The sequence below is a fragment of the Saimiri boliviensis genome, chromosome 16 (genome assembly GCF_048565385.1).
Source record: "Saimiri boliviensis isolate mSaiBol1 chromosome 16, mSaiBol1.pri, whole genome shotgun sequence".
Classification (NCBI taxonomy): domain Eukaryota; kingdom Metazoa; phylum Chordata; class Mammalia; order Primates; family Cebidae; genus Saimiri; species Saimiri boliviensis.
This window is the reverse complement of record NC_133464.1, coordinates 66606044-66630922: the sequence shown is the minus strand read 5'-3', so window position 1 is coordinate 66630922 and position 24879 is coordinate 66606044. Positions and strand designations below refer to the sequence as shown.

Below are 24879 nucleotides of genomic sequence, written 5' to 3'. Positions count from 1 at the left end.
TTATTTGCTTTGTCTTTCATGAGACTTTTGGATATATTACCTGGTCTAGGATATTTTGAAGCATGACTATATGTTAGATTCTTAATTAAGTTTAACTAGCGTTGTCCATTATTTTTTCCCATTTTAAAACATAATTTCAGCCACCAGTATAGTACACATATAGTATGAGCTACAAGAGACATCTGGGTGGTAGGAAGGCTTCTTAAGATCATTTTCATGTTATACAGACTTTTAGAAAACGTATTATGTACCAGATGCTTTGCTAGATTTTGGAAATCCAAAGAAATACAACACAATCCGTACCTCCAGAAGCATGTATGTTGGAAGGGATTTGAAATAGGTAAATGAGTATAACTAATGTCATACGTATTGTAGTAGAAAGATCTGCTGAGTACTGAAGAGTTGTGTTTAGGTAAGAGGTGAGTGGGGAAAGCATTATTGAGAAGATGAGCTTGAAGTTGATTGCTGAGTAAGATTTCCTAGAAGAAGTAAAGCAGAGAGGAACAGGAGTAAGAAGATGGGGTTGAAATTGATTGCTGAGTAGGATTTCCCAGGAGGGAAAGCAGAGAGGAACAGGAGTAAGAAGATGGGCTCGAAGTTGATTGGTGAGTAAAGATTTCCCAGGAGGAGTAAAGCAGAGAGGAACAGAAGGAGTAAGAGTAAATAATGTGAAAATGAAAAAAGGACTTACGTGGAATATCCACCATGTTCACACAGGTGCTGATCATTTTTCATAACCTTGTTTGAATCATTGTGAGCATATTATGATATAGGTATTTATATTATCATTTTCTAGATGATGAAATAGGCCCAGAGAGAATAGCTTAGGGTTGCAGAATGTTGAGGTGGAATTGAGCTCAGGTCTGATTAACTTGAAGCCCATGGACTTTCCATAGCAGCCCCTTACATAGCATTCAGGTGCGAAGGAGTAGAAAGCATAAGGGGTTCATGCTTGCTGCATGGATTAAAAACTTGAAGGCTTATGTGAAAAGTAAAAGTTTAGTAAGAGTCATGAGGAATGGGAAAGGGTACTAATTAACAATGAGGAGGATAATGGTACAGAGCAGGCCTGAAGGGCCAGCAGGCATCAGAAACCGTAGTTGTGTGTTGGTGCTATTTAGTGAGAACGTAAGACTTTTTTTTTTTTTTTTTTGAGACTGAGTCTCACACTGTTGTCTGGGCTGGAGCTCAATGGCACAATCTTGGCATGCTGCAACCTCAGCCTCCAAAGTAGCTGGGATATAGGTACGTGCCACCACACCCGGCTAATTTTTCTTGTATTTATAGTAGAGATGAGGTTTTCACCTGGTTAACAGGGTGAAAACCCCATCTCTACTAAAAATACAAAAATATTAACCAGGTTTCATCCTGTTAACCATTCTCTGTGGTAACTCTGCCACCATTTTGAAACCAATCAATGATTTCATTGACAATTTGCCACCAAGTCTGCAGTGCTATTTTTTGCATATGCCTGGAAGTTTTTAAATCCAAAATATTCATGCATTGTATATAGTCAGAATGCAATGAAAGCTTTGCTTTTTGTAATTTTTGACAAGTGTACTCTAAAGTTGTGAATTTTAAATACTTAAATACTCTTGTCCCATATCACATAAATTTGTTTTTTGAGTATATATCATCTTTTCTTTTCCCACGGTGACCATGACAAGATTGTTAAAAACTAAACTTCTAAATTTGACATGAGTAGAATGTTAGGTTTTTGGTTTTTCTTACGTAGAAACCACTATTCCCTAACACCATTCTGGGCCAGTTGTAAAAGAATTTTTTTTTGGTGGAGTTTGTAACTGATTTCATTTTTAGGTATATATGTGCATGTATTTATAGAAAGATCAGCATGTTCTATAAGTAGAAGTAGGTGTGTGCCACTCTAATTTTGTATAACAATAACAAATATATCCAATAATTTATTTAGATATTCTGCAGGCCTAGAAAATGTTAGCTACTTTTCTAAGCCATAAATATCTGACTCTTCAAAGAAAATGTTTCAAAACTAAAACTCACCCAAGGCAGCCTTGTGGATTTTTTTTTTTTTTTTTTGGCAGAATTTTTTTTAAGAATTAAAAAGATGCCTTATGGCATCCACATTTATCATCCACTGCTACATATGTGTTACAGTTAGGGCAATATTAGCCTATACAAGGGTACAGGAATATACTTACTTATCTTTTTTAAATCACACTTTCTGATTTATTTTTATATTCCAATTTTTCCTGAGTCAAAGAAACAGCAACATTTCTTTATTTCTGCAAAATTCACAGATTTGTTTAATCACATGAACAGTTTTAGGCATTTAACCTGGTTATTGCCATGTTGGTAGAAAATGACTGTAGTTGTGGTAAGAACATTATGCCTGATTCACCATTTTGCTGTTATACTGTCTTTTCAGTATCATTTTTTCTCATTCTGTTATTGGCAGTTTTAGTTTTAAAGCATCATGGTTTAAAAAATATTCAAAATAAAAATTGAAGTACATCTTTCTGTTTACAACTGGATCAATATGGTGTTGTGCATATAAAAGAAACAAACTACAGCTCCTCAGCCTGGCGCGGTGGCTCATGCCTATAATTCCAGCACTTTGGGAGGCCATGGCAAACGGATCACGAGGTCAGGAGATCCAGACCATCCTGGCCAACATGGTGAAACCCTGTCTCTACTAAAAATATAAAGATTAGCCATGCGTGATGGCACACGCCTCTAGTCCCAGCTACTCAGGAGGCTGAGGCAGGAGAATCGCTTGAACCCGGGACACAGAGGTTGCAGTGAGCTGAGGTTGTGCCACTGTACTCCAGCCTGGCGACAGAGCAGGACTCTGCCTAAAAAAAATAATACAAATCCTCTTAGCCCAAGGATATGATACTGAAGTTTAGCAAATGAGAACTAGCATAGTGATGAAAGAAGCATGTTAATTTTTTTTTCAACAGTAGTAAAATAGAGAACATGTTGATGGAATTATTGCATATTTACAGTTATGCCGGGTAATAAACCATAGGTTATTAAAAAACTTCAGTGTGTTTTAGATGTTATTTTATTCTAAAAAATTAAACCAAAGAAAGGTTATGGTCAAGGGTTCTGTGTGAGTTACTTCCTTAGACTTAGATTGACTCCCTTTCTCCTGTATGTCTGTTTTCTACATTTGAAATTAGTTTCTTTTTCCTGTTTGAGTCATTAACATATTTGGAAGTTTGAGGAGAATTGTTACTGTTTTACAGCTTACGAAATCTGTGTCTGAAAAGAAATAACAGTGGGTTTTTAGCAAATAAAAAAATGTTAGGTAGTAGGAAACAATTCATATTATTCTGGGTCAATTTAAGTTTTATTTATTTATTAATTTATTTATTTAGAGACAGCGTCTTGCTTTGTTGCCCAGGCTGCAGTGAAATGGCACGATATCGTCTCACTGCAACCTCTACCTCCCAGGTTCAAGTAGTTTTCCTGCCTCAGCCTCCCAAGTAGCTGGAATTGCAGGCACCTGCCACTACGCCTGGTTAATTTTTTCTATTTTTAGTAGAGACAGGATTTCGTCATGTTGGTCAGGCTGGTCTTGAATTCCTGACCCCTCAGGTGATTTCTCCCCCTGCTCCCCCCACCCCGGCCTCCCAGAGTGCTGGGATTATAGGTGTGAGCCACAGCACCTGGTCAGTTTTAATTGTTTATAGATCTAACAGCCTTCCTATTTCCATAAGAAACTTTATAATAACTTTTATTCTTTCCTTTTAAATTTTTAAAAATTTCGTAGTTCTTTTGAGACGGCAAGCTGGAGTGCAGTGGAATAATCACAGCTCACAGCGGCCTCAATCTTCCAGGCTCAAGCAAACCTCCCACCTCAGCCTCCCAAGTAGCCGGGACTACAGGCACACCCTACCACACCCAACTAACTTTCTTTTTTTGCGGTAGAGATAGGGTCTTCTTGTGTAGCCCAAGCTGGTATCCAACTTCTGGGCTCAAGCAATTCTCCCATATCAGCCTCCCAAAGTGAGGTCTTTAATTCTTATTTCAGATTATAAAATCTGATTTTATAGGATATATGATATTTAAAAAAATTTCAAGTTGATTTCAACTTCTAAATATGTTTTTGTTTACTATCAATTGTTCGTGCTCAAAGTTATATTTTAATGTTAATTAAAATACAATGAAAGATAATTTAGATTAAACCCTCTTCAATAAAGAATTTTTAAGATTAAAAAAATTTTTTTAGCCTTGATTTGAAACTGCATAAGGAATTTTAATTCCAGTAAATAAATGAGTTTTTGATAAGTAAGATTTGATTGTACAATTTTGATTATTTACTGAACATCCTTTTTTGCTCTAGTGATCTACTTAATTTGGATTTCTTTTTGTTGTTTTTATTACTTTTATTATTTTTTATTTCGGTAAGTTTTAGGGGAACAGGTGGTGTTTGGTTACACAGATAAGTTCTTTAGTGGTGACTTCTGAGATTTTAGTGCACTCGTCACCTGAACACTGTACCCAGTGTATAGTCTTTTATCCCTCACCCCCACCCTTTACCTGCCCCACGAGTCCCCACAATCTGTTGTATCATTCTTATGCCTTTGCATACTCCTATCTAGCTCCTACTTGTAAGTGAGAACATACAATATTTGGTTTTTTGTTCCTGTGTTACTTCACTTAGAATAATGGTCTCTAGCTCCATCCAGGTTGTGAATGCCATTATTCATTTTTTTTTTTTTTTTTTTTTTTTTTGAGACAGAGTCTTGAACTGTTGCCTAGGCTGTAGTGTAGTGGCTTGGTCTTGGCTCACTGAAATCTCCCCCTCCTGGGTTCAAGCAGTTCTCCCGCCTCAGCCTCCCAAGTAGCTGGGACTACAGGCATGCACCACCACGACCAGCTAATTGTTTTGTAATCTTAGTAGAGACTGGGTTTCACCATGTTGGCCAGGATGGGATCTCAATCTCTTGACCTTGTGATCCGCCTGCCTCAGCCTCCCAAAGTGATGGCATTACAGGCGTAAGCTGCTGCGCCTGGCCTATTTGTTCATTTTTATGGCTGAGTAGTATTTCATGGTATGTATACACCACATTTTCTTATCCATTCTGATCATGAGCATTTGGGCTGGTTCCATATTTTTGCAATTGTGAATTGTGCTGCTATAAGTATGCATGTGCAGTACCTTTTTCATATAATGACTTCTTTTCTTCTGGGTAGATACCCAAGAGTGGGGTTGCTGGATCAAACAGTAGTTCTACTTTTAGTTCTTTAAGGAATCTCTGTACTGTTTTCCATAGTGGTTGTACTGGTTTATATTTCTACCAGCAGTGTAAAAGTGTTCCCTTTTGTCATATCCATGTCAACATCTATTATTTTTTTATTTTTAAATTAGGGCCATTCTTGCAGGAGTAAGGTGTATGATACTGTCGTTTTGATTTGCATTTCCCTGATAATTAGTGATGTTGAGCATTTTTTAATGTTTGTTGGCCATTTGTGTATCTTTTTTTGAGAATTCTCTGTTCATGTCCTTAGCACACTTATTTTGAGATGGAGTCTCGCTCTTGTCCCCCAGGTTGGAGTGCAGTAGTATGATCTTGGCTCACTGCAACCTCCATCTCCCAGGTTCAAACAATTCTCCTATATCAACCTCCCAAGTAGCTGGTATTACAGGTGCTTGCCTCCATACCTGGCTAATTTTTGTATTCTTAGTGGAGACAGGGTTTCACCATGTTGGTCAGGCTGGTCTTGTACTCCTGACCGCAGGTGATCCTTCCACCTCGGCCTCCCAAAATGCTGGATTACAGGCATGAGACATTGTGCCCAGCCATTAGCATACTTTTTGATGGGATTTTTTATTTTTTTCTTGCCAATTGATTTGAGTTCCTTGTAGATTGTATATATTAGTCCTTTGTTGCATACGTAGTTTGCAGAGATTTTCCCCTACTCTATGGTTGTTTGTTTATTTTTCTGATTGTTTCTTTTGCTGTGCAGAAGCTTTTTAGTTTGATTAGTTCCCATCTATTTATCTTTGTTTTTGTAGCATTTGCTTTTGGCTTCTTGGTTATTCAGAAGCAGGTTATTTAATGAAATCTTTGCCTAAACCAATGTTTAGAATGGTTTTTCTGATGTTATCTTCTATAATTTTTATGCTTTTAGGTCTTACATTTGAGTCTTTGATCCATCTTGAGTTGATTTTTAAATAAGATGAGAGATGAGGATCCAGTGTCATTCCTCTACATGTGGCTTGCCAGTTATCCCAGCACCATTTGTCGAATAGGGTATCCTTTCCCCACTTTATGTTTTTGTTTGCTTTGTGGAAGATCAGTTGACTGTAAGTATTTGGCTTTATTTCTGGGTTCTCTATTCTTTTCCACTATTGGCCTGTGTGCCTGTTTTTATACCAGTACCATGAAGTCGGATAATGTAATGCCTCATGATTTATTCTGATACCTTAGTTTTGCTTTGGCTATGCAGGCTCTTTTTTGGTGCTGTATGAATTTTAGGATTGTTTTTTTCTAGCTCTGTGAAGAATGATGGTTGTATTTTATTGGGAATTGCATTGAATTTGTAGATTGCTTTTGGCAGTATAGTCATTTTCACAATATTGATTTTACCCATCCATGAACATGGGATGTGTTTCCATTTGTTTGTGTTATCTATGATTTTTTTCAGCAGTCTTTTGTATGATAGTTTTCCTTGTAGAGGAGAGGTGTTTTACCTTCATGGTTAGGTATATTCCTATGTATTTTTTTTTTAATTTTTTTTTTTCTTTGCAGCTATTGTAAAAGGGGTTGATTTCTTGATTTGATTTTCAGCGTGGTCACTGTTGGTATGTAGCAGAGCTACTGATTTGTGTACATTAATTTTGTATCCTGAAACTTTGCTGAATTCATTTATCAGTTCTAGGAGATTTTTGAAAAAGTCTTAAGGGTTTTCTAGCTATACAGTCATATCTTCACCAAATAGAGACAGTTTGACTTCCTCTTTGCCGATTTCGATGCTCTTTATTTCCTTCTCTTGCCTGATTGCTCTGGCTAGGACTTCCAGTACTATGTTGAATAGAAGTGGTGAGAATGGGCATCCTTGTCTTGTTCCAATTCCTAGGAGGAATGCTTTCAACTTTTCCCCATTCAGTATTATGTTGGCTGTGGGTTTATCATAGATGGCTTTTATTACATTAAGGTATATCTCTTGTATGCCAATTTTGCTGAGAGTTTTAATCATAAAATAATGATAGATTTTGTCAAATGATTTTTCTGTGCCTGTTGAAATGATCATGTGATTTTTGTTTTCAATTCTCTTTATGTGCTATATCACATTTATTCACTTTGTGTTAAACTATCCCTGCATCCCTGGCATGAAACCCACTTCATCACAGTGGATTATCTTTTTGATATGCTGTTGGGTTTGGTTAGCTGGTATTTTGTTGAGGATTTTTATATCTGTGTTCATCAGGGATATCGGTCTATAGGTGTTTTTTGTTGTTGCTATTTTGTCCTTTCCTGGTTTTGATATTAGGGTGATAACTGGCTTCATAGAATGATTTAGGGAGGATTCCCTGTTTATCTTTTGGAATATGTTCAATAGGATTGGTACCAATTCTTTTTTGAATGTCTGACAGAATTCAGCTGTAACTCCATCTGGTCCTGGACTTTTTTTTGTTGACAGTATTTTAGATTACCATTTCAGTCTCACTTCTTATTATTGGTATGTTCATAGTTTCTAGTTCTACCTTGTTTAATCTTGGAGGGTTGTATATTTCTTGGAATTTATCCATTTCTACTAGATTTTGTAGTTTGTTCATGTAAAGGTATTCATAGTACTCTTCAATGATCTTTTGTATTTCTGTGGTATTGGTTTTATTGTTACAGGAAATAGAAATATGGTCTATCTTAGAGAATGTTCTATGTGCTGATGAATAGAATGCATATTCTTGCAGTCGTTGGGTAGAAGGTTCTGTATATATCTGTTAAGTCCATTTGTTCTAGAGTGTGGTTTAAGTCCATTGTTTCTTTGTTGACTTTCTGTCTTGATAACCTGTCTAGTGCTGTTAGTGGAGTATTGAAGTCCCCCACTATTATTGTGTTGCCATCTATCTAATTTTTAGGTCTAATGGTAAATTTGGGAGCTCCAGTGTTAGGTGCATATATATTTAGGATTGTGATATTTTCCTGTTGGACTGATCGTTTTATCATTATATAATGTACCTCTTTGTCTTTTTTAACTGTTGTTACTTTAAAGCAGGCGTCCCCAGACTTTTTACACAGGGGGCCAGTTCACTGTCCCTCAGACCGCTGGAGGGCCGCCACATACTGTGCTCCTCTCACTGACCACCAATGAAAGAGGTGCCCCTTCCTGAAGTGCGGCGGGGGGCCAGATAAATGGCCTCAGGGGCTGCCTGCGGCCTGCAGGCCATAGTTTGGGGGCGCTTGCTTTAAAGTCTGTTTATTCTAATAAAAGAATAGCTAGATACTCCTGCTACTGCCTCCTTGAGTAGCATAATAATTGCCCTTCTGAATTCTTTGTCTGGCAATTCAGATATTTCTTTTTGGTCTGGATCTATTGTTGGTGAGTTATTGTGGTCTTTTGGGGTTGTTAGAGAACCTTGCTTTGTCATATTACCAGATTTTTTTCCTGGTTCTTTCTTGTTTGGGTAGACTATTTCAGAGGAAAGATCTGGGGCTCAAAGGCTGCTGTTCAGATTCTTTTGTCCCATGGGGTGATCCTTTGATGTGGTGCATTCCCCCTTCCCTAGGAATTCAGTTTCCTGAGAACTGGACTGCAGTGATTATTACTGCTCTTCTGGGTCTAGTCACCCAGCAGAGCTACTGGGCTCTGGGCTGGTACTGGGGAGTATCTGTAAAGCGTTCTGTGATGTGATCTGTGTTTGGGTCTCTGAGCTGTAGATACCAGCACCTGCTCCAGTGGAGGTAGCACGGGAGAGAATTAGACTCTGTGAGGGTCCTTGGTTGTAGTTTTGTTTAGTGAGCTGGTTTTCTTGAATACTGGTTGTACTAGCAGTGCACTTGTTACATGGACAGACTCAGAACCTCTGGTTAGCCAGTGCTACGGGCAGTGGAATTAGCTGTTATTTTCTTCTTTCTTAGATTGTAATTGTGCTTTTATGAGTTTCTGTAATGGCTTGAGTTGGTTGGCCTCTGTCCAGGAGATGGCACTTTCAAGAGAGCATCAGCCGTGGCAGTATAGGGGGGATACAAGCTTGCCCTAAGGTCACCTGGATAAGTCTTTGGTTTTCTCAGCTGATGGGCAGAGTTCCCAAGAGATTATTTCCTTTGTTTTTGGCTGCCAGGGCTAGTAGAGAAAGATAACTCGGTTGGGGAAGGGTGAGGCTTGTCTGAGCTCAGACTGTTCTTAGGGAGGGCTCGCTGTGGCCACTGTGGCAAATAGTGTTGTGGTTCTCAGGACTGGGAACTTGCCCCAGGCCACAAGTCTCCCATGGCTTTCAGGCTCCCTGCATGCTTCAGCTGCTGTGTTCATATCTGCACTTCCTGTTTGATCCTCTCCCACCCCTTCCTCTTTTCTTCCCAGGAAAATTCACACTGGGAATAATTGAAATTATTACAAAGGTCACCTGGAAGTTTCCTTCTCTCTGTGTTCCCTCCCTAATGCCATTGGCAGCCCTCCTGAAGGACCCCTGTGAGATAGTCAGAAATGGCTTCCCTGGGGACCAAGAGTACTTAGAGTTTTTGGTCCCCAGGGACCAAGGGTTCTTCCCACTGTTGCATCTACTTTTATTTTTTTGCTCAGCTCTCCAAATTGGCTTCAGCTCTAGGTAAGGTTAAATCCTCCCGTTACCTGGATTTTCAGGTTCCCCATTGAGGTTGTATGTTCAGAGGCAGACTTTTCCCCCCTCACACTTTGGGCACTTACAGTTTTTCTGCCGTCTCATGGAGTTTGCAACGGCAAACTGCTTCTTTCAAAGCGTCTGTGAATTCCTTTGGTTCTCCTCCGAGAACTTCTGGAGCAGTTCTTGGAGCAAAAGTTTGTGATGTGAGTCTTCACATGCTGTTCTGTTCATCCAAGTGAGATCTGGAAGTTAGTCCTGCCTTTTCACCACTTTTTCCTTTTTGTTTTTAAAGTTTACAAGGTCTTTTTTTTTTTCCCTATAAAGTAAGTCTTTAGAGAAATAGTCTATTCTGTTATTAAAAAATTAAGTTTTTAATTATATTATTGAATGAATGAAAAGTGAAATATGTGACAGGTCTTCTGATTTGCTCTAGGAGATGAAAATTGAATGAGAGATCCTCTCAGACTTCAGTGAACTCATATATTTATATATTTATTTTTAAAAAAAGATTCTTAGGTTGGAGCTTATGAGCTGAAGGACTTCGGGAAAACCCATGGAATCCCCTCAAATTGTATAGAAATTTTTGTAATATGTTTGTGTTTTCCTGAGGAGATGATCCATAGATTTTTGTCAAATTTTTAAAGACTTTCAATACATAGAAAAGCTGAAGGAGGCGTGTTAGGCTATTCTTGCATTGCTATAAAGAAATATTGAGACAGGGCAATTTATTTTAAAAAGATGTTTAATTGGCTCATGTTTCTGCAGGCTTTGCAGGAAGCATGGTGTTGGCATATGCTCTGCCTCTGGGGAGGTATCAGGGAGCTTACAATCATGGCAGAGGTGAAGTGGGAGTAGGCATTTCAAATGGCGAAAGCAGTAGCAAAAGAGGGAGAGTGTGGTGGGAGGTGCCACATACTTTTCAATGACCAAATCCCATTTGTATTCACAGCAAGAGCTCACTAGTATCACCAAGGGATGACCCAAGCCATTCACGAGGGATTTACCCCCATGATCCAAACACCTCCTGCCAAGCCCCACCTCCAACATTGAGGATTACATTTCCACATGAGATATGGGTGTGGACAAATACCCAAATACAAATGTCTAACTAATTTAGTACAATGGATGTTGTAATAAGGATAAAAAGCAAGAACTTTAGGAGATTAGTGTAGAGTTGGAGGCCTACCTAGCATGTTCAAATTTCTATATAGGACTCATTTGATATCGACACTTGGGCCAAGTTTACCCTGTTCCATGCCACATCTCTCACATGCAATACAGTAACTGGTATGTAGTGATGATTTTATCAGTAAGAATCCTGGTAGTAATAGGTGGATTTTTTTTTTTTTTTTTTTTTGAAGGTAGTTTATTGAAGGGACTATTTGCAGAGGTGTGACCATGGTTTAAGATAATTAAGAAAGGATGATGAATCACCTAGAGACTAGCAACACTTGGAAACTGTTATCTATCCAGGTGACAGGACAAGGATGGAAACCATGTTCCAAAACTCAGTGAGAGTTGTAGGCAGAAAGAAGAACCACCCCAACAGGAGCGGTGGCCAAACAAGAAAAAAGACAGGGAAGAAACGGGGAATAAATTATACCATTATTTCTCTTTCCTTCCGCTGTTTCTTTTTCTGCTGATTCTTCCTCTCACTGGTGAAACCCAACCAGAAGTTAAAGGGCAAGTTATTCCCTAGAAGTAAGGCGAGGCAGAGATGCAGAGCAAGGCAGAGAAAATTAGAAAACGGATCTGGGGAGAGACAAATGGAGAATAATCAACACATGATACTTATTTGTTGAATTAAATCAAATTTTTATTGTTAATCACAATTTAGCCTTACATATTGTTAAAATAAAGTGAAAAATGAGCAAATGCCTGATGGTTTAACATTTTCTTATATACCTTTAATCCTTGAAATAAAAATCTCTTTGAAATTGTAGAGGCAACTATTTCTGTCATTTGAATGGTTGAAATAGTAAAATGATGCAATAATTATTAATCTATAAAAATTCAATATTACAATAGCTTACCTTTTTAAAGACTTTTTATTTTTCAAATGTGCATTTATCAAAATGTGAAAAATTAAAGTAGTTAACCTAGGAAAGACCAGTTCATTTTCCAGAGGCTACCTCAAAAACACTTTGTGAATCTTCTCTTACTCATACATATTTAAGTGTTATAGAACTTTGTTTGAACTTCTGTTATAATACTCTTATTTAATAGTAGTTATTTTTATTGATAATTTTTATTATCATTATTATTATTTTGGAGATAGAGTCTTGCTCTATCCCCCAGGCTGGAATGCAGTGGTGTGATCTTGGCTCACTGTAACCTCCACCCCCTGGGTTCAAGCGATTCCCATGCCTCAGCCTCCCGAGTAGCTGGGATTACAGGAATCCACTACTATGCCCGGTTAATTTTCATATTTTTAGTAGAGACGAGGTTTCACCATGTTGGCCAGGCTGGTCTCAAACTCCTGACCTCAGGTGATCTGCCCACCATGGCCTCCCAAAGTGCTGTGACTACAGCCATCAGCCACAGCGCCTGGCCTTTAATTTATTTTTTGAGAGTCTGGCTCTGTTGCTCAGGCTGGAGTGCAGTGGCATCATCTCAACTCCCTGCAACCTCCACCTCCCAGGTTCAAGTGATTCGCATGTCTCAGCCTCCTGAGTAGCTGAGATTACAGGTGTGCACCACCACACCCAGCTAATTTTTGTATTTTTAGTAGACATGGGGTTTCACCATGTTGGCCAGACTAGTTTTGAACTTCTGACCTCTGGTGATCTGCCCTCTGTGGCCTTCCAAAGTGCTGGGATTACAGGCGTGAGCCTCTGCACCCAGCTTTTACTGATAATATTGAAAGCAGTTCACATTTACTGATTGTTTGACGTTTCCCAAGTCACTGTGCTAAATCCTGTATGTGTATTCTTACGTTTTATCCTCACATAACCCTGTGAGGTGTGGATACTGTCGCTATGCCCTTGGGATGCATCATTGGACAAAACAAGTTCCATAAAGGCCACAGATGTTTGTATTCTGATATTAATATTCTGTGCCATTCTGTTGTTGGTATTCTCTTGTTCTGCTTGAAATGGAACACATTTTTGTATGTTTATTAGCCATTTATTTTTGTGTATGTGTTTTATGAAATTACCGACTTAGTCTTTTGCCCATTTTCCATTTGGCTGTCTGTCTTTTTATTATTAATTTGGAGGAAGTCTGTATGTATGTTTGAATATGTGCCCTTAGCTATGTGTTATAAGTGACTTCTGCCATTCTGTGGCAGATCAGGCTGAGATATTAAGAGCAGGTAGGATTTGGATAGACAAATATTAGTGTTTCTAATGAGAAAACAATAAACATAATTATAAGGGAAGAAGATATAATTCACATATGAAATAGTTGAATAGTTTGATTGGACTGAGGGTCCTTAAAGTGAACCAATGGAAGGTCAAGCCAGAGAGCTCAAAATATAGAGCTTCCCATTTTCAGGGAAGCCCTAGAAAATGGCAAAAAGATACCTCAACAGAATATTATTTTCTTTAAATACGTCTTCTTTTCAGGAATAGTTTTCTGTTTCAGGCAGGCTAGACAACCAGAAAAGAACCCTGAAAATTGTTTGCTTCTCTGGTAGGTAGCTCTGTGCGTTCTCTTCTCTGCTAGGGAATAAATCTTCTTTTACTGAAATGGCCCTGCTCTCAGTTCCTTGTGAAAAGGCGTGACTTAAAGCTGGAACTGATGGGGAGAGAAGCCTAGAGGAATGTCCTTCATCTTGTCTTCAGGCTCTAGATTTCTCAGAGTTTTGCATATTAAAGTTAGAGTACCTTCACGCAGCTACCTTTGCTGACCTGGTATTTCTCTTTATAGAGTCATTCCTTGGAGGCTGGGACTTTGATTTCCTATGATTTGGTGTGTATATTTCCTTCCAGAACTTGAAGGCCAGTGGCCGAATGGCTTTTTGGTTTTAGCATCCCTTTAGTCTCAGCCTCCATCTTACTATGTCTGCACCAATGAAGTATATTCATTCTGTTCCCTAGGGAGATTATGCTAGTGTTTTAAAAGTCTTTGCTGACCCTTATGGATTTGCCTCTCTCACCACTTATCAGACAAAAATGTTTCTGTGGTTTCACTTCTTAATTTCATATCCATTAGAATTTGTTTTGGCTCCAAGTGCCTAAAACCCAAAAATATATAGTGGCTTAGGAACATAGGACTTTTCTTTTTATCTCATGTATTAATAAATAGAGACAATTCAGGGGTGACAAGGCAACTCCTTGATCATCTGGAATAGTGTCTTTTCATCTCATTGTTCTTCCTTCTTTATCCAAGAGCTCCAGGAATAATGTATGCATTCCAGCCATAAGGAAGGAGAAATGGAAAAGGAGAAGGACATCTCCCTCCCACCCCGTGGGTCTTCTCAGAACTTGCATCCACTACTCTGGTTATATCTTATGAGCCAATGCTTAGTTAACATAGCCACACCTAAGTCTTAAGCAGGCTTGGAAAAATTTGTTGGGCTAAAAATAGGAATTCCTGATCCTGTTGAAAAAAAGGAGAATGGATGTTGAGGATAACCATTGATCTTTGCCACATAAATTTTTTGTTATTGTGCCATTAATATTTTCCTGAGATGTTTAAGGAGGGAAAGCTTAGAATAATATAGGTATACAGCCAATTTAAAATCGATTTTCTTCAGAATTAGCTTATGTCTTTAGATTCTGACATTCTGAATTTTGGGCCCTTATTTTAAAATCTTTACTCTAGGGTAGACATTAACCAACTCTTGATTTTTTATTATTATTATTATTATTATTATTGTTAAGTTTGGAAGCTTTATTTCTTCCCTAAACATTAATGTCAGATTTCATGAAATTTTTAAATATAGCAAATGCTGTTGAACATTGCAAACGTAAAATATGGAGGAGGAAATATGTGCCTTTTATCTTTATAGAAGATAAATATATTAAACCCACTGTTAAAAATAGTCTATAGAAAAAATTTTAGCAATCGGTAATATAAAAGCTCTTGGTTAGAATGGATTCAAATATATGGAAATTAAATGAAAATCTAGACTCATTTCAGTTCATTGAGAATTAGCTGATATAGTGAGCAGCAGATATAATCTCACAGACACTGCATACTTTTTAAAGTCCTAGTCTTCACAGTAGAGCTTGAAGAAAATGTATTGTAACATAATTATTCTCATTATTAAAAACAATTTACTGTTAAAGCCCAGCATGTTACATCATAAGTAATATTCATTTTTTTCTTCCATAGTCAAGAAGTTTGATAACTGTAGGACTGGGTGTTGCGGCTCTTGTATTTGCAGGTAAGATAAAGAATATATACCAATAAATTGCAGGAGAAATATTTCCAAACAGCATCTACAGTGATTCATGAGTAGACCCTTAGTGTTCTGAGGTTTTGGTTTTTAGGCATTATACATTCTCATTTTTTCCACCATTGGTAGTTACTGAACATTTGTCATTGTAGCAAAATCTAGATAAACTTTATGGGAAGAAAATTAGTGGTACAAAAGCCAGGAAAACTAGCTCCAATAATAGTTTATCTTCCTGGCATTTTTTTTTTTTTTCAGTTTCAGGTATACTATACTATAAAAAGAAATCTTTAATATTATGTAATATAAGTGGTATGGGGTTCCTTATTCTCCCATATTTGTTTATTCTTGCAAATAGGTTTATGCATTTTAAGCTGTCAGTTTTTTCTCATGAGCATACTTGTTCCCTGTAGTTTTTTTTTAATTTGTCTCTCAACATATTGGTATAATTACCTTGATAAACCCAGGAGACTTTTTTCACTGCTAAAATTACCTTTCTCGATAGAATAGTTCTTAAGATCTAAAGTAAATTTGTTGAGTCTGTCGTTAACCTATAGTAGTTTAAAATTAGCTATTTCCTAATTAAATGTTAATTTGATAATATTTCCTTATTGATAAAGATTTACTTTTTTGTTTTAGCATTTGCGTTTGTAAGTTCTATCGATTCCATCTTGTTAATTGGATCTTCTTTTAGGCGAAGTTGCATTCCATTGTGGCTATGTGGAGTTTAGTAAGATCTAACAGAAAAGTGAGAAAAAAAGAGAGTCTTGTTTTATATGGTATTTAATTTCTCATGATTATCATTTAAACCACTTTATTTTAATCTTTTGTCTTGCAAGTGAAAAAACACCTGAACAATCAGAACTTTAAAATCTAGATCAAGCCAGGCGCGGTGGCTCAAGCCTGTAGTCCCAGCACTTTGGGAGGCCGAGGCGGGTGGATCACGAGGTCGAGAGATCGAGACCATCCTGCTCAACATGGTGAAACCCTGTCTCTACTAAAAATACAAAAAATTAGCTGGGCATGGTGGTGCGTGCCTGTAATCCCAGCTACTCAGGAGGCTGAGGCAGGAGAATTGCCTGAACCCAGGAGGCGGAGGTTGCTGTGAGCCGAGATCGCGCCATTGCACTCCAGCCTGGGTAACAAGAGTGAAACTCCGTCTCAAAACAAACAAACAAACAAACAAAAATATAAAATCTAGATCAGTGGTTCAGATTCTCTTGATCTTTTTGTCATCAGGATCTTATGTCTCAATTATATAGCTTATACTTCACTAATTTCTGAGGTTTCATGAGAAGAATATCATGTCTCAAGAAGTTCTGACAAACTCTCCCCTAAACATAAAGCAATTTTAGTATTAATTATTATAGTAGAGTAGGCATAGTTATAAATTCAAATGTAAGATTTTGATTTGAAATTAGATAAAGAAGTATTTTTTCCAGGGTTGTCTTTCTAAAATGACAATTGGTGTGTGTATTCTATGTAGAACACACAGTTTCCAAATTCGTATTACTGACTAGAATATTATATTAAATAATAGCAAAATCTCTTCCAGAGCCAAATACAACCAGATAACAGAAATTAGGAGAAAGTACAGTTAGATTTGTTGGAACTAGGTCCTCCAGTTAGAGTAAACCATCACATGTCACTTCTTACAGCATTTAACTGCTTTTTAACTGAGACTAGAAGTCAGTCACTATGGTTTTGAAGAATTTTGAGGTAATATAAAAGCTACATTTCATACTATTGTAAAATCAAATGGAATATGTCATCTGTGTGATAAGACATACAGTCAAGTTAGGGAATCAGCCTCATTTAATTTCACTTTAGTGTTCTTATTTATGTCAAGAGCTTTTTAATTTTCACATTTTCCCGTTTCTGGCATCCTGTCTTTCATGTAACGTGTTTGCACAGAAATAACAGTATACATAGGCAGGTAAATTTTTCTAAAAGATCTAGGTAGTTGAATTTTTTTTTTTTTTTTTTTTTTTTTTTGAGATGGAGTTTCGCTCGTTACCCAGGCTGGAGTGCAATGGCGCAATCTCGGCTCACCGCAACCTCCGCCTCCTGGGTTCAGGCAATTCTCCTGCCTCAGCCTCCTGAGTAGCTGGGATTACAGGCACGTGCCACCATGCCCAGCTAATTTTTTGTATTTTTAGTAGAGACGGGGTTTCACCATGTTGAGCAGGATGGTCTCGATCTCTCGACCTCGTGATCCACCCGCCTCGGCCTCCCAAAGTGCTGGGATTACAAGCTTGAGCCACCGCGCCCGGCGGTAGTTGAATTTTTGCAGTACAACTTTTGGTTTGCAAATAGGCTTATGATTAGCATAAGCCTGTAGTGTCATATACTGTTTTTCTAGCAAGGCTGTTGGAGAAAGAGATACTAGAAAATACAATCTGATTGGGGTGCAAAAGATAAATTAACTAGATAATATTTTAATCTTGTTTGATGCCCTCAAAATAATTTAGAATCTGTTTTACTATTGACTCTTAGTTGTCAAGACTCAGTGGAGTTTTGATTGTTAGGATTTCTAACTAAGGAAAGAGCTAAAAATAAGTTTTTAGAGAGAGTAGCCATCCTCAGTGAGAAAAATTGATAATTAACATCCTTGGTAATTATTTCATACGTATTGCCTTTTTACTTTATAATAATTCTATTAAGATCATATGTGTAGTTTAGATCATAAACAGAATTTGTTTTCTGTATATTTCAAAGTGATTATCACCATAAAAAGCAATACAATTGCCGGGCGCGGTGGCTCAAGCCTGTAATCCCAGCACTTTGGGAGGCCGAGGCGGGTGGATCACAACGTCAAGAGATCGAGACCATCTTGGTCAACAAGGTGAAACCCCGTCTCTACTAAAAAATACAAAAAATTAGCTGGGCATGGTGGCGCGTGCCTGTAATCCCAGCTACTCAGGAGGCTGAGGCAGGAGAATTGCCTGAACCCAGGAGGCGGAGGTTGCGGTGAGCCGAGATCGCGCCATTGCACTCCAGCCTGGGTAACAAGAGTGAAACTCTGTCTCAAAAAAAAAAAAAAAAAAAAAAAAAAAAAAAAGCAATACAATTAATCATTTTAGTATTATAAGTGTCTTTATATGTAATAGGAGTTTACAGTTTGTTGTAGAAAGAGTACTAGGATCTTTTTTTGTGACCTGTACCATAATACAAATGTAAGATATTATACATAAATGTTGAAAATTTCTAGTTTTATTATCATAAACTAGAAGTTGATAAATTTAATGGCTATGATAATGGTATTAACATGAAATTCTGCCCTCCAGTAAGTTATAAATTTGAAAAAAAAAATGACCATCTTTTTGGTAAGTTTTGAAATATTTATTGAAATAACATATATAAGCTATCAATAAATACTATGACAGGCACTTTGAAGGTAATGATTGATGTCGATTATAGAAAATATGTTTGCTTTTATTCCTTTTACTATTTAGGTCGCTATACATTTCGGATCTGGAAACCTCTAGAAGAAGTTATCACAGAAACTGCAAAGAAGATTGTAAGTTGAATGTGGCTTTAGTTAGAAAACTCGCTTTGGGCCGGGCGCGGTGGCTCAAGCCTGTAATCCCAGCACTTTGGGAGGCCGAGGCGGGTGGATCACAAGGTCGAGAGATCGAGACCAACCTGGTCAACATGGTGAAACCCCGTCTCTACTAAAAATACAAAAAATTAGCTGGGCATGGTGGCGCGTGCCTGTAATCCCAGCTACTCAGGAGGCTGAGGCAGGAGAATTGCCTGAACCCAGGAGGCGGAGGTTGCGGTGAGCCAAGATCGCGCCATTGCACTCCAGCCTGGGTGACAAGAACAAAACTCAGTCTCAAAAAAAAAAAAAAAAAAAAAAAAAGAAAACTCGCTTTGATTTTTGTTGGTATGGCATATTTGAATTAGCTTAGAAAATGGCTTGGATTTTCCAATGTTTGTAGCTGTTTATTTCCTTCAATATCATTGATGAGTTTGTCTAACTTACTGACTCAGTTTCTTTTAAGTTTTTGGTCACATTATTTTTATATCTAACTTTATTCCTTGTTTTGATATCTAGTTATTATAATCTGTTTAGTATTATTATATCAATTTTCATATAGCTTAATTTCCCTGTTTAGTTAATGTTTATTTACTCAGTAAACATTTAATGAGTCCTGATCCCTGTGCCGGGAGCTCGGAATAGCTGATAAACAAAGAAGACATGGTTCTTGTCCTGATGGAGCTTACCCAAAAGTTGATGCCATCTTGAAACTTGAAACTAGACCCCTTATAGCATCACACCTGGCCATCTGAAACATAAAATTACAAGATTCCAATGATGAAATGCTATAGAACTAATTATACATTCTTGTACGGGCATTATAGCTATTCTTGGGAGCTGACAATAAGTGGAAAAGTGAATGATAGTATGTATCCTTAAAAGTAACAGTATGAATTGTAGTTTGCAACAACTGAAGACAATATAAAGAAAAGTCAATGAAACCCTGTAGCATAAACATTGGCTTCAGGGAAATAGAAGCAGATTTGGGATAGATCAACTTGGTTGAGATTTGAAATTCTCAAATTGCTGCAAACCAAGTTGATTATCAGCTATTCTAAGCTGCTGGCACAGAGATGAAGAATCACTAAATGTTTATTAAATAAATGAACAGTAATTAAACAGGGAAGGTAAGTTATATCAAAGTTGACATAATACTACTAAATGTAAAACTTACTTTATATGTTATTTCATTATATATTTCAAAACCTACCAGAGAGACTGTCATTTTTTTTCAAATTTATAATTTATTGGAGGATAGAATGTCATATTAATACTATTATCACAGCCATTAAATTTATCACATTCTAGTTCATGATCATAAAACTCAAATTTTTCAATGTTTATGTATAATATATTTGTATTATGGTGTAGGTCACCAAAAAATGAATAGCTTGTGAGACTTAACCATGGACAGTGATAGCACCAAAAGATGACATACTGACAAATAACTAAACTTAGATTCACACACACACACACACACACACACACACACACAAACCAGCAAGTGATTTTACAGTCTTATAAATGCATATCTATGATTAGAGGGAACATAGGCATATTTTCTGTCTTCCTGTTTATATTTTATTTGGCTAAAATAGTGGTAGGTATTGAGTAAATATTCATTGAACACCTAGTACATGCTAACTAGACATTATCATAGATAGTAGGATATATTTATGGACCAAAGACATTGCCCTCTAAGAGCTTACATGTTAGTAGAGAGACACAGTTAAGAAAAATGTAGTAAGATATATAATACCCAGAAGTGTCGCATGCTTTTGAGAAAATCAAATCAGAGTAAGAGTCTAAAGAGTAACAACAATGAGGTATCTTTACATTAGATAGGCCAGGTAAGATTTCTCCAAGAAGATAAGGGAACAGGCCATGTGAGCCATCTGGTGTAAGAGCTTCCTGGGTGGTGGGATCACTACATAGGTTCTGAGGTGCAAATGAGCCTAGAAGCAAGAGTAACTCCAAGGATTGTATGAAGGGAATAGTGGCAGCTTGGGCCCAGATCCCTTAGTGCCTAATAGACGATGAAGGAAAAAAAAAAACTTCAGATTTTACCTTAAGCATGATATGATAGAAAGCCCTTGGAAGGTTTTTTGTTTGTTTTTGTTTTTGTTTTTTACATGGAGTCTCACTCTGTTACCCAGGCTGGAGTGCACTGGCGCAGTCTCAGTTCACTGCAACCTCTGCCTCCCAGGTTCAAGCAATTCTCCTGCCTCATCCTCCCAAGGAGCTGGGATTACAGGCGCCCACCCTATGCTGGGCTAATTTTTGTATTTTTAGTAGAGACAGGGTTTCACCATGTTAGGCTGGTCTCAAAATCCTGACCTCCAGTGATTCACCCGCCTCAGCCTCCCAAAGTGCTGGGATTACAGGTGTGAGCCACCGTGCCTGGCCCCTTGGAAGGTTTTGAGCATCAAGGCAATGTGATTTGCATTTTAGGTTATAACTCTGCTTGCTACCTAGATCATAAACTAGAGTGAGCCAGAGTAGAAGCTGTGAAACTGGTAAGAGGGTATTGAGATAGTTCAAGTGATAGATGATGATGGCTTGAAATAAAGTAGTAGCAATGGACACAGTAACATAGTTCTTTAAATGAATTCTATTTATGTCTTTCCATATGTTTATAAATAATAAATAATAAACATATGGAAAGACATAAATTTCAGAAGAATTTCAGAAGTCATTTCTCTTCTGTTATGGTGATCTTCAGTATACCGTAAATAGAAAATTATGAAGCTTTGCAGAACTATATAATTTCACATTGTAAAAGGAGAGAGGGCAAGAAAATGAGGAAATCTTCAGTACGTGGTAGAGACAGCTCACAGATAAGGCAGGGTAATTCAAGAGATTACAAGGGATACACTCATGTAAACTCTTTCTTTAGTGGCTCACATGGTCTGCTCCCTCATCTTCTAACAGTGGCCTTACTTGTCCTATTTAATCTAAAGAGTCTGAACCTGGTACCTGCATTTCTTAAAGGAAAGAGAAATGATGTGTACCCCCCTTTCGTTCTCCTTTGTGGGTCAAGGTAAGAAACCTGGCTTTCAATAAATCTTGCTCCTTTTCACAAAGTGCTACTCTTGAGTTTTCAGTAAAACATCTTAGAATATCTTTATCATCATCATGATCATCATTATTAAATTTTTACCTCAGTAAAGATGCAAATATTTTTAAACAATTTTTAAAATAGTAATCATTCTAGGGAAGCTGAGAAATGAAGTATGTGCATACTTTCTCTTGGTGTTGATGAATCCTAATGTCATACCTCAGACACAGCGTATACAGTGTTTTGATTTTATAAGTATTATTCATTATTCAACCAAATAAGGTTACTAAAAAGACAAGAACTGCAATTGTGTGTCACTAAATCTATTATTCAAAGGAGACTGTCCAAGGCTCAAGTTTCAATGGAGTTTCATTTCATTGTTTTTTAAAACTTCATTTCCTCTAAGCTTTAACGTCTTGTTCTTAAATCTTATCTTTCTCTTTTTCATATTTTTTTCATTTTGCAGAAATAGTGCCTAGAATAATTTTTTACATGAAATGCATGGTTGGTAAACGTTTTTTCTTCTTTGTTAAACAGTTTGTTTCTTTTGTTTTCACTGTTGTCAGCTGCTAGCTCCTTGAAATCTGGTGGAGCCAACATTAGAGAAGTATAAAAATCTCTGCTGAGATGAAGCCTCAGTGCCTGCACTCCTGCGTTTTTGTATACTCACAGCTAGATTTTTTTGGTGGTCTTCTGACTATTCTTATTCCATTTGTAGACAACCTGTTGTTTTCATTTTCTTTTGTTGTTTGGGTTTGGGGTTTTAGGTTTGGTGGCAGGTTTTTTTAGCTCTGAAAATTTGTAGGATTTTCTCTTCCTTATTGATGTTCTGGAATTTCTTAAGAATTCTTAGTGAGCCCTGACTTACTTGAAAATGGTCTTTAGTTCTCTAAGATTTTCTTACAGTTTTTTCTTTCATTATTTCTTCCCTTCATTGTGTCTCTTCTCTGTCTGTAGAACTCTGAATAGAAAGATATTGGACTAAATAAAAAGATGTCTACTCTCTATGTCTCTTGCCATTTTCTCTTTTCTATCTTATCTTTCTTTGGTCTTCAGTTAGGGCTCTTCATTCTATAGTATTTTCACAGCGTATTTTCCAGATCACCAGACTGGGCTTTAGCAATGTTTATTCTGTTATTCAGTTTATCCACTGAATTCTTCACATTGGTATTTTTTTTCTTTTTTTTTTTTTTTTTTTTTTTTTTTTTTTGAGACAGAGCCTTGCTCTGTCACCAAGGCTGCGTTGCAGTGGCACAATCTCAGCTCACTGCACCCTTTGCCTCCTGAGTTCAAGTGATTCTCCTACCTCAGCTTCCTAAGTAGTTGGGGTTACAGGCACTTGCCACTGTGTCCAGCTAATTTTTATATTTTTAGTGGAGATGGAGTTTCACCATGTTGGCCAGGGCGGTCTCAAGCTTCTGACCTCAAGAGATGGCCCACCTCAGCCTCCTAAAGTGCTGGGGTTACAGGCGTGAGCCACTGCTCCTGACCCACATTAGTAGTGTTCTAAATTCCAAGGATTCTTTCTTATTTCTTTATACAAGAAAAATTGCAAGTCATTTTTTAATTAATTTGATATCCTTTTGAATATTTCTAAAGCGATTAATTAGAATTTGGCCAAATTCTCCTCTGCTTCCTAATTTATCTCCTCTTCCTAAAGCCAGTTGTTATTTGTTCATATTGGTTCTTTTTTTCTCCTCCATGATACTGGGTTTACTCAAATGTCCAGTGACCCTTGGTTGTTGATTTATATTTATGATAACTAAACTGACTAGTAGAGGTAATATTCATGACTTTCTTCAGCAGTTTGGTAGGGTTGGTTCAACAGCTTAATTGAATGAGAGTGTTGACAGTGGGCTGTAAGTAACATAGGTGGGTTTGTTAACAGGCATGTCTTTCCAAGCAAGGAGACTAGAGGCAGGATTGGTACCTGGAGAGTTCAAGAGAGGTTGAGCACTGTATACATTTTACTCCTTGGCATAGCTTCCCACCCCCTTAGACTTCTAGGTTCTGAAATGGGGCCTGCTGGTATGCCCCTTTGTGTCTTGTAGTACCTACCACCCAGAGTAAGATGCATATCAGAGTAAGAGGCATATGGTTCTCTTTCTCAGCCTGAGGGTAAAGTGACAGGTGCCAGGCCTCTTATGCGCTGTATTGGTAGAGAAGGAATGATCTATTTACGCTGCTCTGGTTTAATAAGTTACACTTATTTTTTTATTGTTGTTATTGGCTCTGAATTTAGTGTTCTTGTTTTCCTGAAAAGAGTTTCTTCCGGCCGGGCATGGTCGCTCACGCCTATAACCAGCACTTTGGGAGGCCGAGGCGGGTGGATCACGAGGTCAAGAGATCGAGACCATTCTGGTCAACATGGTGAAACCCCATCTCTACTGAAAATACAAAAATTAGCTGGGCATGGTGGCGCAGCCTGTAGTCCCAGCTACTCGGGAGGCTGAGGTAGGAGAATTGCTTGAACTCAAGAGGCGGAGGTTGCAGTGAGCTGAAATCGCACCGTTGCACTCCAGGCTGGGTAACAAGAGCGAAACTCCGTCTCAAAAAAAAAAAAAAAAGTTTCTTCTTTTCTCTGGTGTTTGAGACTGCTGGGATTTTTCTGTACATGCAGTTTTTATCTAGGATTTCTTTTTTTGTTGTTTGTTGTTTTTTTTTTTTTTGAGATGGAGTCTTGCTCTGTCACCTAAGCTGTAGTGCAGTGGCACGATCTTGGCTCATGGCATCCTCTGCTGCCTGGGTTTAAGCGATTCCCCTGCCTCAGCCTCCTGAGTAGCTAAACTACAGGTGCGCACCACCATGCCCAGTTCATTTTTTTGTATTTTAGTAGAGCTGGGGTTTCACCATGTTAGCCAGGATGGTCTGGATCTCCTGACCTCGTGATCTGCCCCCCTCAGCCTCTCAAAGTGCTGGGATTACAGGCATGAGCCACTGAGCCTGGCCTTATCTAGGATTGCTGTAAACTTTCTTGTTTGCTGTTTATTCCATTTCTTGTTTCCTAGGCCTATTAAGGTTTTTTTGCTTTTTTTTTTTTTTTTAATTTACAATGTCTTTTCTCATTTCAAAGGTACTTTGGAAAGCAAAAGATCTTTATAACTCAGTCTGCTCTTTTGAACCAGTGCCCTTTTGCTTGTTTGTTTTTGTTTGTTTGTTTTTGT

The 24879-nt window shown here is 37.7% G+C and overlaps 1 protein-coding gene across 4 annotated transcripts in view; it reads left to right on the top strand.

Moving 5' to 3' along the window:
* The window catches only part of DNAJC15 (DnaJ heat shock protein family (Hsp40) member C15), a 100354-nt gene that overhangs the window by 28518 nt on the left and 46957 nt on the right, over positions 1-24879 (top strand). For all 4 annotated transcript variants that reach the window (XM_039473258.2, XM_074387777.1, XM_074387778.1 and 1 more), the window contains 2 exons: positions 15053-15104; positions 18569-18633. In XM_039473258.2, the coding sequence (XP_039329192.1) occupies positions 15053-15104; positions 18569-18633 (117 nt within the window). The remainder of the gene's footprint in view (positions 1-15052; positions 15105-18568; positions 18634-24879) is intronic.